Genomic DNA, 18,366 nt, shown 5'->3' with positions numbered 1-18,366 from the left:
GTGTATTCTAATGCCTAGTACTCTTAATACTTAGATCCCCTCATTTATTAAGAGGCTTACAAACCGTATAGGCCATTTCATAGGTGGAAGGATGAATCAATGATGTGATCTTTCCAAGGAAACTTTGTGAAGATGGGTTGAATGCTGTCATCATTTTTTGAAGTTGTACACCAAGTGATCATCTCATATAAAGATAAAAAAAATAAAAAAACATTCACACCTTTTTTCTCACCTACACTAAAAAGTTAGGGACGATGACATCAAAAACCTATATTTTTTAAAATATGTATCAAAAAGTCTTTTCTAAAAAAATATGAACTCTTTAGTACTTTTTTTTTTTTATCAAATATTAGTCTAAAAAGAATTTTTGAAGTAAAAATACTGTAATTATACTTTTAACGATTTTTTAGATCTAAAGAAATGTGTTTATTTGAGAATATTTTAGGTATTCTTATGTTTTAAAATGACTAATGAGTCCCTTAACTATGATCATCTCCTACAGAACAATTGAAAAAAAAAAGATATAAATGAAAGAAAAAAAAAACTTATTTTCTCTTTCCAAAACTAATAAATTCACATAGATGATGATGATGACTACAACAAGGATGATAGTGGAGATGAGTATGTTCATCATCACCATCAAAATGATATCATCTATTCATGTTAGATTTATTAAAATATATAAATAAATTTCAATAATTAAAACATAATTTTAAAACTCAACATGGATATTCATCAAATTGATTTAACTCAAAAATTAGCAAGTCAACTTAAATGAGTCAAAGTCAAATAAAATTGTATTGAATTTATAAATAAATTTTAATAAATAAAAATTAAAATAAGATTTTTTTTATAAAAATATTAATAATCAAATAAATTGATCAAATTTTTTATTTCTCCTTATATTTTTAGATCAAACCATTCTATAAAATTGTAAAAGGGAATTTCAAATATTTTTCTTAACAAAAATTTTAAAATATTTTTAATAAGTTAGTATTTTATTAAGTGAGATTTAAATAGTTCATATTATTTGTTAAGGGATTATTTAGTACATATTTTCAATAAAAAGTTTTTCACAATCACTGTCCAAAAAAATTACTATGATTGGTATGAGTGAGATTCAAGAATTTGGGTTTTGGACGTGGAACATCTCGATGTTGATAATCAATGAAAGGCATAAAAGAAACTTCTTGAATCAATTATTTAAAGGGTCAGGTTCAAGAGCTATATGAGAAAACATATGTAAAAACTTTCGTTTTTAATAAAATTTTAAAATATGGGTTAGAAATTTTGGATTGAGCTGATTTTTTGTGAGGATGATCTCTATGATGGGAAGATCATCAAAAAAAAAAAAAATCAGCCCAATCTGAAACTTCTAACCCCATTAAAAGTGATTTAGAATGTGGATCGTCGATTTTTTATCAATTTTTATCACTAATTTGTAAATCACTTTTGATAGATTTAGAAGTTTCTGATTGAGCTGATTTTTTGTGAGGATGATCTTCTCATCATAATGACCATCCTTACAAAAAATCAACTCAATCCAAAACCTCTAACCCATATTTTGAAAAACGAAAGTTTTTTCATATATTTTCTCATATGGCCCTTGAACCGCCCCCTTATTTAAAATCACCCATCATTCATTGTTCTTCCTCTACTAGTCGATTGTAGTTTTTCATCAATGAAATCTGCGACCTAGTTAGGTGTCCAACAATTTTTATACATAGATGCGTGTAACAAAGGAAAACTCTTATCCTGTCAGACAAAAAGTACAAAACACTAATCACACTACCATGGACTTTCCACAACCTACACAGCCCATCTCAGTCCCTCTGTCAGACATTATCCCATTTTTCAAAGTTTACGGTGTGAAAGCTAGCTTTCTCATCTTTCCCTCAAAATTTGAATTAGAGGATTATTAGTTTTTCTTCATCTTCACTTTGACCATTTCATGTAACTCTCTCTCTCTCTTCAACCATTTCACGTACATTTTTCATGTAAAAATTCTTTTACTTACTCCCTCATTTCAGACCTCTTTGTACTGTAGTGTTACCCTGATCTGAGCTTTTCTCTATCTTCACTCATTCATCTCATCTTCTCCAAACTACCCATCAAAGAACAAAAAAAACCTCTCTCTCCGTCTCTCATGTGAGAGTTAATACTTCAAACTATAATGCCCACATTCTTCATCCTCATCTTCCTCCTCTTATCCTGTGCACCCCACCACTTAACCTGCAACCCTCTTCATCACCAACACAGATACCAAACCCATCGACGGATCCTTCATGAACCCTTCTTACCTCTCAACTCCATCTCTCCAACCCAATCCCCATCTTCTTCTCCCCAAACACCACTACCCAAATTCCCATTTTCCACTTCTACCCCCAACAAACCACCTTTCTTCCCATCTTACCCTTACCCTCCTCCTCCTCCTCCTTCTCCTCCCTCTTCTTCTTCTTCCTCTTCCCTTCCTACATTCCCTGCTAACATCTCATCTCTAGTTGTCCCTGATGAATCTCCTCACCACAAACCCATTTCTCCAAAACTTGTTGCCTTAGCTATAACTCTCTCTCTTTTATCAATCTCCTTCATAATCGCCGTAATTCTCCTCCTCTATTTCCGAAGACGTCGTAATAACTACACCTCCAATGACCATAACAAGGTACGCGGTGAGGTAATTAGCTCTGAATTTCTCCATCTGGGCATCAATGGTGATTTGGGCAACGCTGCCCGATCATCTCCTTATGGGAAATTGGCTTCTCCTGAGCTCCACCCGCTTCCGCCACTCTCTCGTCAGATTTCCAGACAGAGTTATCGAAATGCCGAAGTGGGTTGTTCATCAGGAGAAGAAGAAGAAGAGTTTTACTCGCCGAGAGGGTCTTCAGGCGGGAAGGAGAGTCTTGGAGGCAATAATGGTTCTGTCTCTTGGAGAGTTATTGCGGATGTGAGCAAGGACAATTTCGAGAGTAGGAGTTCCAATTCCAGTAATCCATCGTACACTTGTTCAAATTCGGCCTCCCCAATTCGTTCGATCTCTAACAGTCCTTCACCACCACCACCACCACAATTGGCTCTGAAGAGAAAACCCATTTCACCATCTCTACCTTCTTCACCCCCAAAGAGAGATTTGGAGAAAGATCCACATTCGCCTTCGATAATTTCAGATGTTTCGCCCCAAAATCAACAATCTCCTACAAGAAATAGTGTTTTTTCTAGGCAGATAGATTCCGTTCCGCCACCTCCGCCGCCACCACCACCTCGTCGTTCGCCACCTAAATTCTTGGATAACCCAATTCCTCCTACACAGATCCATGAACCGAAGATTTCTAGGCCACCAGTTCTTATTACTCCATCGAGACCTGTTTTGTTCCAGAATCCAAGGACAATTTCACCAGCTGAATTGCCACATAACTCCGAATCGCTTGAGAGAAATGAGGATACTCCAAAATTGAAGTTGAAGCCATTACATTGGGATAAGGTTAGAGCAAGCTCTGATCGAGCAATGGTGTGGGATCGGCTGAAATCGAGTTCTTTCCAGTAAGATTTGGAATTTATTTGGTTCATGTTTTATCTTGTATGTAAGTTCTTTTGTGTAATTATTTAGAATTTGATTGGTTGCAGATTGAATGAAGAGATGATCGAGACATTGTTCCCTGTGAATGGTACGAATGTGACTCCAAAGGGGACTACTTGGCATCCTGTTCTTCCCCTACCAAATCAAGAGAACAGGGTTCTCGATCCGAAGAGATCTCAGAACATTGCAATTTTGTTAAGGGCTCTCAATGTGACCATTGAGGAAGTCTGTGAAGCCCTTTTGGAAGGTAAAGATTTCTTCTTTTCTTTTTCTTTTTTTTTTTCTTTTTTACACTAAAGTATGGTACCATAAAACAAAAAGAAAAAAAAAAAAAACTACTTTTTCAATAAAAGAAAAACCAATTATGCTTATTTTCTGTCATTTTGATTACATATTTTTGTTTACATGGAATGGTTGTTAAAGTTTTGCCTTTATAATTATACTGAAAGTGAGTCTTGAATAGTTTTACATTTCGATTCTGAGATCTGTTTATATCACACTCTTGTTGAGGTTTCTAATAGTACTAATTGGCCTAGTTAAAGATGATCTTGTTGGGATTACACTATTGGCAGTTGTTGGTACTGTGGTAGGGTAGAGTGTGTGAGGAGGTATTGCAAGGGGAGCAAGTTTGTGGCTTAAGTTGGCTACTTCAAAAAAAATATCCTTTCCATTAATGAATGATGTATCAAGGACAATTTTTTTTGCCAGTTAGTTCATAAATTATTGCAATTGCACTAACTTCTCGGGTTGAACTTGTCGCTGGCTTTCTTCAGTTCTAGGTACATGAATTTGATGGTTCTTAATTAGGTGAGGGATTAAATTGTAGGGACCAACTAGTTGCAGATCACCTACTACCAGTTGCACCCCATCACTTAAAAAAAAAATCATTTGCACTCCACTATTATGATTATGGATGGCAATTTTGGCTTTCCCCCACCGGTGCCCCGCCCCTATAGGGCCGGGTTTTCACACTTTTAAACAGTTTTTGGTATTAAAAATGTAAAACCGATTTGGTTTTGGGGCAGAGACGCTTTTGATATACCCTGCCCTGCCTCGATATATATATATATTATATATATATATAATCTTTTGAGAGCTACTATTGGCACCCCATCTTTTACTTATTACACTCCAATTTCCTAAATTATTTCTTGCTCCCAATTAAAGATTAAAACACACCATTCAAAAATTACAAAGATTTGGCTCAGATTTCCTTTGTGACTGTGGAAGATGTAGATATGGGAACATTTTCTTTCTTAAAATGACATTGGGCTCAGTCCTATACTGTCGAGTTAAGATACTGGCATCCCTGATTTATATAACCTGTTTTCTTGCATGGATTTCTGTTGTACAATTAAACTTGTATTGAAAACTTCTTGTGCTTTTAAACAGGAAATTCGGAGACCCTAGGAACTGAGCTTCTCGAAAGTTTATTGAAGATGGCCCCAACAAAGGAGGAAGAACGTAAATTAAAAGAGTACAAAGACGATTCACCTTTTAAGCTCGACCCTGCTGAGAGATTTCTCAAGGCAGTCCTCGATATTCCTTTTGCATTTAATAGAGTAGATGCAATGCTTTACATAGCCAATTTTGATTCTGAGGTTGAGTACCTCAAAAAATCGTTCGAAACTCTGGAGGTACGTAGAATTCTTACATCATTTTTTATTGTTCATTTTTGTTTGGCTTCTGATTGTCCTTCGAAAAGTAGTTTACGATGTATATTATGTGATGGACATGGTTATATTTCTAAATATTCTGAAATATCTTTCACATACTACCTAAAATTCAAATTACACGTACAGGCATCACCCCCAAACAACCCAAAGTACTCTTACCACTCCTTTCTTTTCTCACTATTTTCACTGATTTTAAAGCTTATACATTTCAATGTATCTACTATCTCTCATTTCCCATTCCTTGTTCTCTTGCTCCTAAGCAAAATTCTCTCTCCACACACACATAGAAAAAAAACTTATAAAGCATCCTGCCACATCAATGTTTGTGATGAACGTATCCCATGTGAGAGACCCCAAAATGGTGTATCCCACCCCCCTACTTGTTATGCACATTCTTACCTTCCAAACTGATATCTTAGATATCCTTCCTACTAGACACATTTTTTATTAGTTTGTTTTCCTTTCGCTTACCCTACTTAGACACTTACCTACCTACATGCCCACTTTCAAGAAGCAGGTCTTAGAAAGTTTGACCATTAGCAGGAGGGATTCGCAGATCCTCCAGAAGTAGAGTGGGTTATTTATTAAGATAGCTCGAGCCACAACTATATTCTTCTTATCATTCTGAATTTATTTGTTTTAGGAGCAAGCACTTTTACGGATACACTTCAAATAGCAAAGGACAAAAAAAAGAACTGCTATTAGTACCCCAACTTTTACTTATTACACCACCAATTAAAAATAAAGATAATAATTGAATGGTTGAGAATAAGTTAAAGTTGGAGTGCCAATAGAAATTTTCCCTCTTTTGTTTTCTAGATTTCTATTTTTTGGGTATAGGATTTTATATGAGCCTAATCATAATTGTAAACAACTACTGAAATTGTACGAACTATTGTTATAATGTTTTGTAATGTTGAGAATATAATTTGAGCCAAACTTTTATAATGTTTGAAGAGTGTATTTTAATCTTTAATTTAAATAATTTAAGAAATTGGGATGTAATAAGTAAAAGTTGGGGTGGCAATAACCGCTCTCAAGAATAAAACTGTAGGCAAGAGGGGAAGATAGAAAGAAGCAATCGTACTTGCCAATGCTTCACAAGTATATTTCATTTCTTCCCTGCAGTCAGGGAGGATCGCTTCTTTGTTCCATGGCTCTAGCTTTCTTTGTTGCAAGTGTTTTGACTTTCATTCTATGTATCTCACGTTTCTTCCATTCCACAGGCAGCCTGTGAGGAACTGAGAAACAGCAGGATGTTTCTGAAGCTTCTAGAAGCTGTACTCAAGACTGGGAACCGCATGAATGTTGGGACCAACCGTGGTGATGCCCACGCCTTCAAACTCGATACACTCCTAAAGCTGGTTGACGTGAAGGGTACCGATGGAAAGACCACCCTATTACATTTTGTTGTACAAGAAATTATAAGAGCTGAAGGATCCCGTCGTGCTGTCTCTAATCAATCCAATTTCCAAAATGACATGGAAATTAGAAAGCTCGGTTTGCAAGTTGTTTCTGGCCTCAGTGGGGACCTCACCAATGTGAAGAAAGCAGCTGCAATGGATTCTGACGTCCTTAGCAGCGATGTTTCAAAGCTTTCTAAAGGAATCAATAATATTGGAGATGTGGTGAGGTTGAATGAAACAACGGGCTTGAAGGAGAGTAGCTTGAGATTCTCCGAGTCGATGAATAATTTCTTGAAGAAGGCAGAGGAGGAGATTATAAGGATTCAAGCTCAAGAGAGTGTTGCTCTCTCTCTTGTAAAGGAGATAACGGAATATTTCCATGGTAATTCGAGTAAGGAAGAAGCGCATCCGTTCAGAATCTTCATGGTTGTCAGAGATTTTCTTTCAATTCTCGATCGTGTCTGTAAAGAAGTTGGGAAGATCAATGAGCGAACAATTGTCAGTTCAGCTCGTCGTTTTCCCGTGCCTGTAAATCCAACTCAGCAACCAGTTTTTCCTGATTTTCATCCACGACAGCAATGCAGTTCCTCTGATGATGATCAGAGCTCAGCCTCGTCGTAGTATTCATCAAGTCATGTGAAACCTTGGTCGCTCAGAAATAACTTATGTGCGAAGAATTTGGGTTGATCAACCTGTTAAAACAATCTTTTTTTTTGGTTGTACTTGTATAATTCCATGTAAAAGTTTTGGAATTGTTTCATGCTATATAGATCTAATATACAGAAGAGGAGATTGTCTGTGTTGATCCTTTAAAAACTGGATTTTTAAAGATTTTGTTGAGTTTTGAGTCTTCCTCTGGCAGGTTGGATTGAAATTTGGTGGATTGGGGTGAAAATCAGCTATAATTTACATCTTTGTAGCTGTTTCATTCATTAATCCAATACGTCACATTGGTTGTGAGTTCTTCAAAAGAATCTTTGATGGGTAGGTGATGAAGGAAGGTGGTCATCTGCCATATTCAGATCCATTTTCCATCAGCTACCACTGACACTGAGTAAACATTGTCATCGAGAATACAAGGCCAAAGAAAGTAAGGGCTAAGTTGAAGATTGAATTGGAAAAAAATAGAAACTATAACAGTTAATCTCTGCAATATATAATGAGATTTCAATATTTTAAGCATTTTTTCTATTAAAAAAAAAAAAAAAAACTCTTATACTATTTGTGGTATGATTTTCTTAAGATCACAAACACCTTGAGATCACCATTTTAGCTCTCGATTCTCGCTTGAGACTCATTCTCATGTACGGATCTTGAGCTCCATTTTTTATGGAGCACTTGAAGTGGTCCACAACGTCTTCAACACGTTTCCTGAAGTTTAAAAACGTGACCCACGAATAGTTGAAGTGGTGGTAACGGATCGATACGTGGACGAGTGCTTGATGGGAGTCCCAGTCAAGCTCAACTATAAACATCCATTTGATCTCCAAACTCTTCACTCAATCGCCTTTAATCTTACACCATCTAAATTAGAGTGAGTAGAGTTTTAAAAAGTGCCAAAGAGAGAGAGAGAAATAGTGAAATGAAGTCTTGAGAATTAGTGGTCGGAATTACGGTTTTTTGGGCATTTCAGATTTCGATTCTTATTAAGTATTTATTTTTGCATTTTGGAATCGATATTCAGCTTACATTTGATATCAAAGTGGAATAACTTATGCCTTGATGAATTTTGTATTTACTTTGTTTAGATTTGTTTTTGGCCGAAATCATTTTCAAAATTTATGTTTCATTTTTAATTGTTTTTTATGCGTAATAAGGTTAGAAATCATTAGGAAATTGAATTTCTAACATTTCTGTGATTTGAAACGGAGTTTTTGGCGTCAAAAACATCGATTTTGAATCGAATCGATCTAGATGGTGGTTGAAGACGAGCAAAAGTTGAAAAATGTCACTTTTTTGTTGTTTTATGAAAAAATGATATTTTTGCTATTTAAATATGTTTAATTTTTTGCTCAATTATTTATTATGCATATAATATTTATTTTGATTTCATTATATGCAATTTGGATAAATTATATTATGCAATATTGGAATATTCTCATAAAACTTAGATTTTATGTATATAAAAAATAGTGTCTACTGATCCATATAATTTTTAATTAATTAGATAATAGCCACAATACCCTTAATTAAATAAAATTATATATTATGATTTATTAGAATTGTCTAAAGAATTTTTAGACATTAATTGTAATTAATTATACTTAATATAATAAATTTCATCCAATAATTTTTTTTATTATATTTATATAATTAATTAGGATAAAATATCAAATTATTCATAACTTACCTACATGAATTATGAATTAATTATATAATTTAGTAGTTTTATCATAAAATTTAATCTAAGATAGAATATATATCAAATTATAATCATAATATACCTTTTAGAATTATGAACTTAGTAAATAATTTGATAAATTATATCATAAAGAATAATTGAATCTACTTGAATTAAAAATTTAGCCCACAGGTAATTTTTATGTCATTAGATTCAATTTTTAAGCATGATTTGTATTGATAAAGCATGAAATTTATTTAGGCCTCAATTTTAACATAAGCATACAATCTTAATTTTATGCAATTGTATACAACCTACAAAGTTTTCTGATATTCGTTGTGATATGCCTGAACTTAAGAGAAATAACTATAAGGTTTGGAAAGAGAGATTTCTCCTTCATTTGAGGTGGATGGACATAGACTATGTTATTAGAAAATACGAACCACTAGTACTCGCTGATACTAGCACTACAGCAGACATCACGCTTTTATGAACGATGGGAACGATCTAATCGTCTCAGCGTGATGTTCATTAAGACTAAAATTTATGTTGGTATTCATGGTTTTGTTGATCAACATGAAAAGGTCCAAGACTTGTTAAAAGTCATTGATGATTAATTCGTCACTTCAGACAAGACACTCGCAAGTACCATAATCATGAAATTCTCATCCCTAAGGCTTACCAATGTGAAAGGTATGCGTGAACACATCATGCAAATGAGGGACATTGTGGCTCAATTGAATAAACTTGAGGTTGAAATGTCGAAGTCCTTCCTGGTACACTACATCTTGAATATTCTTCTGTACCAATACAGACCTTTCTAAATCTTATACAACACAAATAAGCATAAATGATCAATTAATGAACTCAGGACCATGTGTGTTCAAGAGAAAGAGAGACTGGTGATGGAATTAGGAGAAAGTACAATGCTGGCAATGCGTGAAAAGGGCAAATCTCAAGTCAATCAGAATGGAAAAGGTAAAATACTTAGGGGTGTCAATGGATAGTCGAAATCCAAATCTGTATCCGAATTCGAATTCGAAAAATCGGATATCGAATTTGGATTTGGATGTTATTTTAACATTCAAATGAGTTTCGGATGCTACAAAATCCAATTCGATAATATCCGTTCCGATTTAAATATGTGTGTTACGTATTCATGTTACACAACAAAACTTATTTTATATATATATGGGTCGGGTTCCGTAGACACACATTGCGACACAGTGTTTTGTCTTATATGGGCAAAAATGTTTGGAATGGGCTGATTTTTTGTGAGGATGATCTCTATGGTGAGGAGATCATCCTTGCCAAAAATCAGCTCATTATGAAAATTCTAGCCCCATGTTTACAAGTTGAAAAATTTTAGACCATCCAATGTAAATCAATTTTGATGGGGTTAGAAGTTTTGGAATGGGATGATTTTTTGCAAGGATGATCCCCTCATCACAGAGATCATCCTCACAAAAAATCAACCCATTCCAAACCTTTTTCCCCATATAAGACAAAAACGATGTCGCAATGTGTGTCGTAGGAACCCCACCCTATATATATATATATATCTTCTTGTGTATTCATGTTACACAACTAAATTTAACAATGTTTATCTTCTCTCTCAAGTCTCAACAAAAACGCAAGAAGCAGCGTGGGTACTTCCTCACACACATACAGGCCGACGAGCATCAAGGTAAGTACTTCCTCACATACACTCTCACACACACACACATACAGTAAAACCCTTTTTTCCCTTCAAAATCCATCGGCTTCAATCTCAATCAAAATAATCTTGATTTAGTTTTTAAAAATCATTTTCTTCAAGTTGATGTAAAAAATATGTGATGTTTTATTCAAAATTTTCATTATTATTATTTTTTTAAATTAAATTTTATTTGATTTTAAGATTATTTTTTTTTGCAAAAAAATCAAAGTTTATTTGATTTTAAGACTGAAATAAGTTGAAGATTTAAAAAAAAAAAAAATCGATTTGGTTTTTATAGATTGAAGATGATGGTATAGATGAATTTAATTTTTGTAGGGTTTTTATTGAATCAGATATTATTGGATATCCGATATATTTTTCGAATTAAAATTCAAATCTTGGTTAGTAATATTCGATTAGATTCGAATTCAAATTCGGATATAGCACTATCCAATCAGATATCTATCTGTTGACAGCCCTAAAAATACTTACCCAAGTTGATATTAAGAAAGATTTCAAGTGTTTCTTCTAAAAAAAAGTGATACATGAAGAAGGAATGCGACAAATTTTATAAATGACTTGAAAACAAAAGTAATCCAATCTCGTTTGTTTGTTATGAATCTAATATAGTTAATGTCAATATTAACACATAGTGAATTGATTATGAATCAACAATCCACATTTCGAATTCCTTGTAGGATTTGTAATACCTAAGAAAGCTAGTAGGAAATGAGTAAAGCATCTTTCAGTTTATTTTATAAATCTGATTTTGTTGGGAATCGTACTTTATCTGATAGTCTTTACTACATTAATTTACAGAACAATGCCAATTATAATTCAATGCATATTTACATTAGTACTAAAAGATGTGTTATTAATGAAGATTCCTCTAAATTATGACACTAGAGATTAGGTCATATCTCCATAGAAAAAATTAAAATATTAGTAAATGAAGAGGTACTTAGTACTCAAGATTTTACTGATTTTGAGACTTGTGTAGCCTGCATAAAGGGAAAGCAGACCAACAAGTCAAAGAAAGGTGTCAATAAAAATTCAGACACATTAAAGATCATACATACTGATATATGTAATCTAGACATAGACTCACATGATCAGAGATACTTCACCTCTTTTATAGATGATTACTCACGATATATGTATCTCTACATGCTTCATAACAAGAATGAATCATTAGATGCCTTTAAAATCTTTAAGACTGAAGTAGAAAAACAATGCAATAAGCAAATTAAGATTGTAAGATCAGATAGAGGTGGAAAATATTATGGTAGATACATAAAAGATGGACAAGCACCCAGGCCATTCGTAAAGTTTTTTCAAGAGCATGAGATTGTTTCCCATTACACCATGCTTGGTTCACCAGACTAGAATGGTACAGCAAAAAGAAGAAATCAAACATTATTAGACATGGTGCAAAGTATGCTTAACAGCTCCAATCTTTCTAAATCCTTGGGGTCTGAAGCACTTAAAACGATAATGTATATATTAAACCGAGTTCTAATTAAAGCTATTCCTAAAACGTCATTTGAATTATGGAAATGTTGGAAATCGAGTTTGCGACATATACACGTTTGGGGATGCCCGTCGGAAGTGAGAATTTATAATCCATAAGAAAAAAAACTGGACTCAAGAACCATTAGTGGGTATTTCATTGGATATACTAAAAGGTCTAAAGGTTACAGATTTTATTGTCTATCTCACATCACTAAGATTGTGGAATCAAGAAATGCAAAATTTATTGAAATTGACTTGATCAGTAGGAATGATCTAACTAGAAATATTATTTCTGAGAAGGATCATTTAGAATCTCAACCTTCCATCTCAAGTGATAGATTAGTTATTGTTCATATCACCCCTCAAGTCCAAATTGGTGTTGAATAACCAATTGTTGAAGTTCCACAAGCTGTTGACAACATTCCAATAGATCATGTAGTTCAAGAATTGTCAAGAACTTTTGAACAACAAGTTGAACCACATACTTCTCAAGAAGATGATGGTAAAACATTAAGAAGATCTATTAGATCAAAGAGATCAACAATTCCTGGTGATTATATTGTGTATCTACAAGAATCTGACTACAACATTGGAGTCGAAAATGATCCCAAGTCCTTTTCACAAGTCATGAGTTGTAAAGAATCATAATTAGGATACAATGCCATGAAGAAAGAATTGAATTCTATGAAAAGTAATGGAGTTTGGGATATTGTTGAGTTGCCTAATGGTGCAAAAGTCATTGGATGTAAATGGGTATTTAAGACAAAGCAAGGCTTATTAGACAACTGTAAGAGATACAAGGTAAGACTCGTTGCTAAAGGCTTCACTTAGAAAGAAGGAATCGATTACACAGAGACTTTCTCTCCCGTATCTAAGAAAAATTCTTTGCATGATATTTTAACATTAGTAACCCATTTTGACTTGGAGTTGAAAAAAATAGATGTAAAAACGACATTTCTCAATGAAAATCTAGAAGTGGAGGTTTACATGAAACAACCTAAAGGATTCTCATTTAGTGATGGTGAGCAATTAGTTTGCAAGCTCAAGAAATCCATTTAAAATTTAAAACAAGCATCCCGCCAATGGTATTTGCAATTCCATAATGGAATTTCTTAATTCGATTTTGTAGAAAATATTATGGATAAATGTATATACCAGAAAGTCTATGGGAGTAAAATATATTTTCTACTTTTATATGTGGATGACATTTTGCTAGCAACCAATGATAAGGGTTTGTTGTATGAGGTGAAACAATTCCTTTCTAAAAATTTAAATATAAAGGATATGGGTAAGGCATCTTATGTTATTAGCATTAAGATCCATAGAGACAGATTTCGAGGCATCTAAGGTTTTTCTCAGGAAACCTATATCAATAAAGTTTTAAAGTGATTTCGGATGAAGGATTTTTCACCAAGTGTAGCTCCCATTGTGAAGGTTAATAGGTTCAATTGGAACCAATACTTGAAGAACGACTTTGAAAGAGAACAAATAAAGAACATTCGATATATTTTTGCTATCGAAAGCCTAATGTATGCTTAGGTCTACACAATACCTGACATTGCATTTATTATGGGAATGTTAAGACGATATCAGAGTGATCCAGGTTTAGACCACTGGAAAGTTGCAAAGAAAGTAATGAGGTACCTTCAAGGAACCAAAGACTACATGGACGGACAATCTGGAAGTATTGATTACTTATATTTTGACTTTGCTAACTGTGTTGATTCACGCAAATCAACACCAAGTTACATTTTTATAATGGTCGGTGGAGTTGTATCATAAAAGAATGCCAAACAGACCTTGATTACCATTTCCATTATGGAAGTCTAGTTCGTTTCCTATTTTGAGGTTACATCGCATGGTATATGGCTTAAGAGTTTCATATTTGGGCTTAGAATTATATATTCTATCTCTAAGCCATTGAAAATGTATTTCAACAATTCAACTGCTATTTTTATAGCTAAGAACAGCAAAAGTGGAAGTTGAAATAAACACATTGACATTAAGTATTTAGTCATAAGGGAACGTGTTAAAGAAAAGAAAGTGGTCATTGAGCACATTAGCACTGAGTTGATGATCGCTGATCTTTTGACTAAGGGCATGCCACCATTGAAATTTAAGAATTATGTAGTGAACATGGGACTTGGTTCCATTATGTAATTTTTCATTGTATGGATAATATTATTTTAATGAAATTCTTAATTATTGTGATGTTTTTCTCATATTTATGTGCACCTTAATTTAATTTTGAGAAAATTTATCTGTGTAGGACCAAGAATAAATATAGGATTTATTCATTAAGAAAATGTAGCCACATAAATTATAATATTTAAGAAATAAATGCATTGTAATACATGGAAGGTAATACTCTTCATTAGAGGACTTATCGCCATGATTCATGTATTTATTACTTAATATAGATTATCGATAAGTTTAAGATAAAACATTTGACATGTGGATCAAGTAGGAGAATGTTTGCTCTCAGTTCTCTCTTGAGACTCGTTTCACGGGTGGATCTCGAGCTCCATTTTTTATGGAGCACTTGAAGTGGTCCACAACGTCTTCAACACGTTTCTTGAAGCTTAGAAACGTGACCCATGAATAGCTGAAGTGGTGGCAATGGACCAAGACGTGGACGAGTGCTTGATGGGAGCCTTGGTCAAGCTTGGCTATGAACATCCGTTTGGTCCCCAAACTCTTCACTCAATCCCCTTCAATCTTATACCATCTAAATTAGAGTGAGTAGAGTTTTGGAAGTGCCAACGAGAGAGAGAAACAGTGAGAGGAAGTGTGTGAGAATCAATGGTCAGAGGTACTGTTTCTTGGGTATTTCAGATTTCGATTCTTATTAAGTGTTTATTTCCGTATTTTAGAATCGATATTCAGCTTACACACCAATAATTCTTATTTAAAGCTTGTTGTCTTTGTTACCGTGAGTACTAGTGTGGTACTTACTCAGAGTCTTCCATACTTAAATCTAGTAATTATTGTGTTCAACAACATTTTTGATATATTTTACTCTAAAACTTTCCTTCTTAGGTTTCATGGTATAGAAAATTTACTTTCTACTAATATTCCTACAGACTTTTAATATTACCTTAAACTATAATTAATGAGAATCCCTATTAAATTTTTTTTGTATTATTTATTTTAGAATGGTTACTAAATGGCCCTAAGCACAATTGCCTCAACATGTTTTTTTTTTGTTGCTTTAATTTTTCTATTGCTTTGTTAAAGTTCAATTTTTTCAATTCATAGGGGCAATATGTAATGTGGTGTATATATATATATATATATATATGGGTTGCGTTCCGTGTACAAAAAAATCAACTCACATCTTTATAAATTGTTCAAATCGTCGGATTAAACGCAAATCTGCGATTAAGATATGTTGTAAGTTTACAACTCTTTGTAAACAAATAAACTTTGAAAATTTTGTTTTACCTCCCCATATGTCCAACCAGCTTCATCTTCTTCATCTCTTTGCAAATTTGGGGTCTACAGCTCGACGATGATCGTCGTTTACGGCTTCTTCCTCATATCTTTTTCTCAAGTGATGAAGGTGGTAACGAACCCTCCCTCTCTCTCTAATCGACGGTGACTAAATTAGCTCCTATAGTTTTTCTTCTTCGTTTCTCTATTGGAATAACGACTTCTCCCCAACTACACTTCGTCTTCTTCGTTTCTCTACTAGAAGAATGACGCTCGTCTCGACAAACCCTCATCTCTCAGGCTCCTCACATTCATCTAATCAGACGATCATTTACCGACAACTTGCAACGGTGATGACGGTCTCCACTCTTCTCTTCTGCAAGTTCAGAAATAGACCAAAACTTTTTGATGACAATGATGACAAAACCCCTAATCTTAACTTGTCGGCAACCTTAAAGGAACCCTAACGCAACCCCCTCTACCATCTACAACTATTTCAGCCTCACCTCGAGGTATGTTTTTAAGTTGCTTTTTAAAATCAAATGTTTTTCAGAAGAAGATGAGAATACGGTTAAGGGGTTCAAGCAGTTGACAATGGCATTGAGAAATTGTCCTGCATCTATTTTGAATTATTTTTTGTTATTAAGATTCAAGATATCCTTTAAGACATTTCTTTGGATAAAATCAATCAAATTCTGTTAATTAACTACTTACAACTTGAGCAACCCTACCCTAACCTGTATCAATAAAACTCCAGTATAATTTACAATTATAAATAAGCAATTGTGCATAAATAGATTGCTTTCTTGATGGTCGCTCCATGGAAGTTCTCAATTTTATAACTTTTGGGTTTCTCCTAATACTTTGTGAGAATCATGATCCTCTAATCAACCTTAAAAATATGATCCTTCTATCAATGAAGCTTTACTCTTTCTACTAATCATTTATTTTAATTGGTCCATATCATCTCTGAAAGTTTAGGAATTGCATTCACCAATAATTATTACAAGAGTAGCATCATTCTCTACTAATGACCTCTCAATTATAAACCCAAGACAGAACTTTTGCAAAATTGTGGCAATCAATACAGATGCAAAGGTTCTTGATGACTCTTATCGTTGTCCTGGGTGGAGTAGCAAGCACCCCAAAAGAAATGGCCAACTTCTCACTATGATAAGAGAGAGCATTTCCCTTCTCTTCTTTACCCAAATTATGCAACTCAGTAGACATTTTGGCATCATAGCCTGCAATCTTCAATTGTCTTTCAATCTCATTTAGTATCTCATCAATCTCCTTCTTTCGAAGATGTGAGTCGTCGTCCACAACAAACTCATGGACTTCACCCTTCAACTTAATTGTACTACAATCGAATGATGTTTGTGATCCTTTTTCCTTCATAAACCTCCTCAAATCTACCACATTTTCCCACTCACCAACTGAAGCATAAATGTTCAATAATAAAACATAATCTATTTTGAATTATTTATTAGAATCTTGGAAATAACTTCTTCATGTAAATTCTTCAATTTGTAAATTGGGGCTAGTAACTTTGTTAGAATCTTGGAAATAACTTCTTCATGTATAGTTCATTACAGTACAAGATAGTAGACTAACAACCATAATCATTCTGTAGGTGTTTTTTTTCCTTATTGAATTGTTTAATCTTTATAACACCTTGGCTTTTTTTTGTTGATCTTAGTACGTGTTAATGACTTAATGTTATATTTTAATGAGTGTTGGTCGGTTCTTAGTTTCAATTACAGTTTTTATATTGAAACTTGTTGAATGTTTTTATTCCATTAAAGGTTCATTAGGCGTGTTGCATTCTTTCGATTTACACTATTATATTTGGAAGCTGATATTGGCACCTCAACTTTTACTTATTACTTTTTTTTTCTTTACTAGATTTATATTTTTGGAGTGACTATACCCTTGATTTATGTGTTATAAGTTAATTTCAGTAGTTGTAATATTTCATTTTAATTTTTCAAGCTGGTTAGTGTTTTATGATGCTTACCCAACTCTCTTTGTCTTTTCTTTCTTTTCATATTATCTTCTCAAGAGTTTGGAATATCAATAGAAATAAAAAGTTCATGTGCTTGTGGCAAAGGAATTTATCAAGTATTCATTTTTGAAACTTCAAGAAATCCTAATCGTCAGTATCTTAAATGTCCAAATGCGGAAAGCTTTAATTATTAAACATATACTTTGGTAAGAAATTATTGAAAACTTTATGAATTCTTTTGTTTGTCTCTTCTACGTTGAAAATGACAATGATTGTGGATATTGGATTTGGTTGGATAAACTAAAATGGTGTAGATATGGGATTGGACCTTGCAAATTAATAACTACCATATCAAACAAAAATGACAATAAAGGGAAATTTTTTTATTGTTGTCCTAAATTAACTATAAGTGAATTTTTTTTATTAACACTAAATCAACATATAGTTTAAAGTGGTTTTTTTTTCTCAAATTATGTCTTATGTGAATTCTTTTTCAGTCAGAAAAAATGATTGCGATTTTTTCATGTGGGATGAGGAGTTAAAGACTAATGCATCAACAAGCATAGAAACAAGTAAAGACATTACAAAAGAGAAAAAAAGATCGAAGACCTTTGTGACAATATTATAAATCTTTGTAATAATTTGAAAGAAAAGTTAGATAAATTAGAAATTGAGAACTAGAATAAACATTTGTACATTTTGTAATTTGTATTTAAAGTAA

The 18,366-nt window shown here is 33.4% G+C and overlaps 1 protein-coding gene across 1 annotated transcript; it reads left to right on the top strand.

The window, feature by feature from the left end:
* The first annotated feature begins 1,785 nt into the window (after positions 1-1,785).
* Positions 1,786-7,506, top strand: LOC147396485 (formin-like protein 1). The gene is made up of 4 exons (XM_086451019.1): positions 1,786-3,537; positions 3,622-3,821; positions 4,967-5,211; positions 6,477-7,506. Exons 1-4 carry the CDS (start codon positions 2,174-2,176, stop codon positions 7,275-7,277), a joined length of 2,610 nt encoding a protein of 869 aa, XP_086307145.1. The 5' UTR covers positions 1,786-2,173; the 3' UTR covers positions 7,278-7,506.
* The last annotated feature ends 10,860 nt before the right edge of the window (positions 7,507-18,366 follow it).

Source organism: Akebia trifoliata, chromosome 8 (genome assembly GCF_017979445.1).
Source record: "Akebia trifoliata isolate Shusen 1 chromosome 8, ASM1797944v1, whole genome shotgun sequence".
Lineage (NCBI taxonomy): Eukaryota > Viridiplantae > Streptophyta > Magnoliopsida > Ranunculales > Lardizabalaceae > Akebia > Akebia trifoliata.
This window is presented reverse-complemented; position numbering and strand designations above follow the sequence as displayed.

Coding starts and splice junctions, on each gene's coding strand:
- LOC147396485 (XM_086451019.1), top strand. CDS start 2,174: ATGCCCACATTCTTCATCCTCATCTTCCTCCTCTTATCCTGTGCACCC. Junction 3,538..3,621: donor CTGAAATCGAGTTCTTTCCA/GTAAGATTTGGA, acceptor GATTGGTTGCAG/ATTGAATGAAGAGATGATCG. Junction 5,212..6,476: donor AATCGTTCGAAACTCTGGAG/GTACGTAGAATT, acceptor TCCATTCCACAG/GCAGCCTGTGAGGAACTGAG.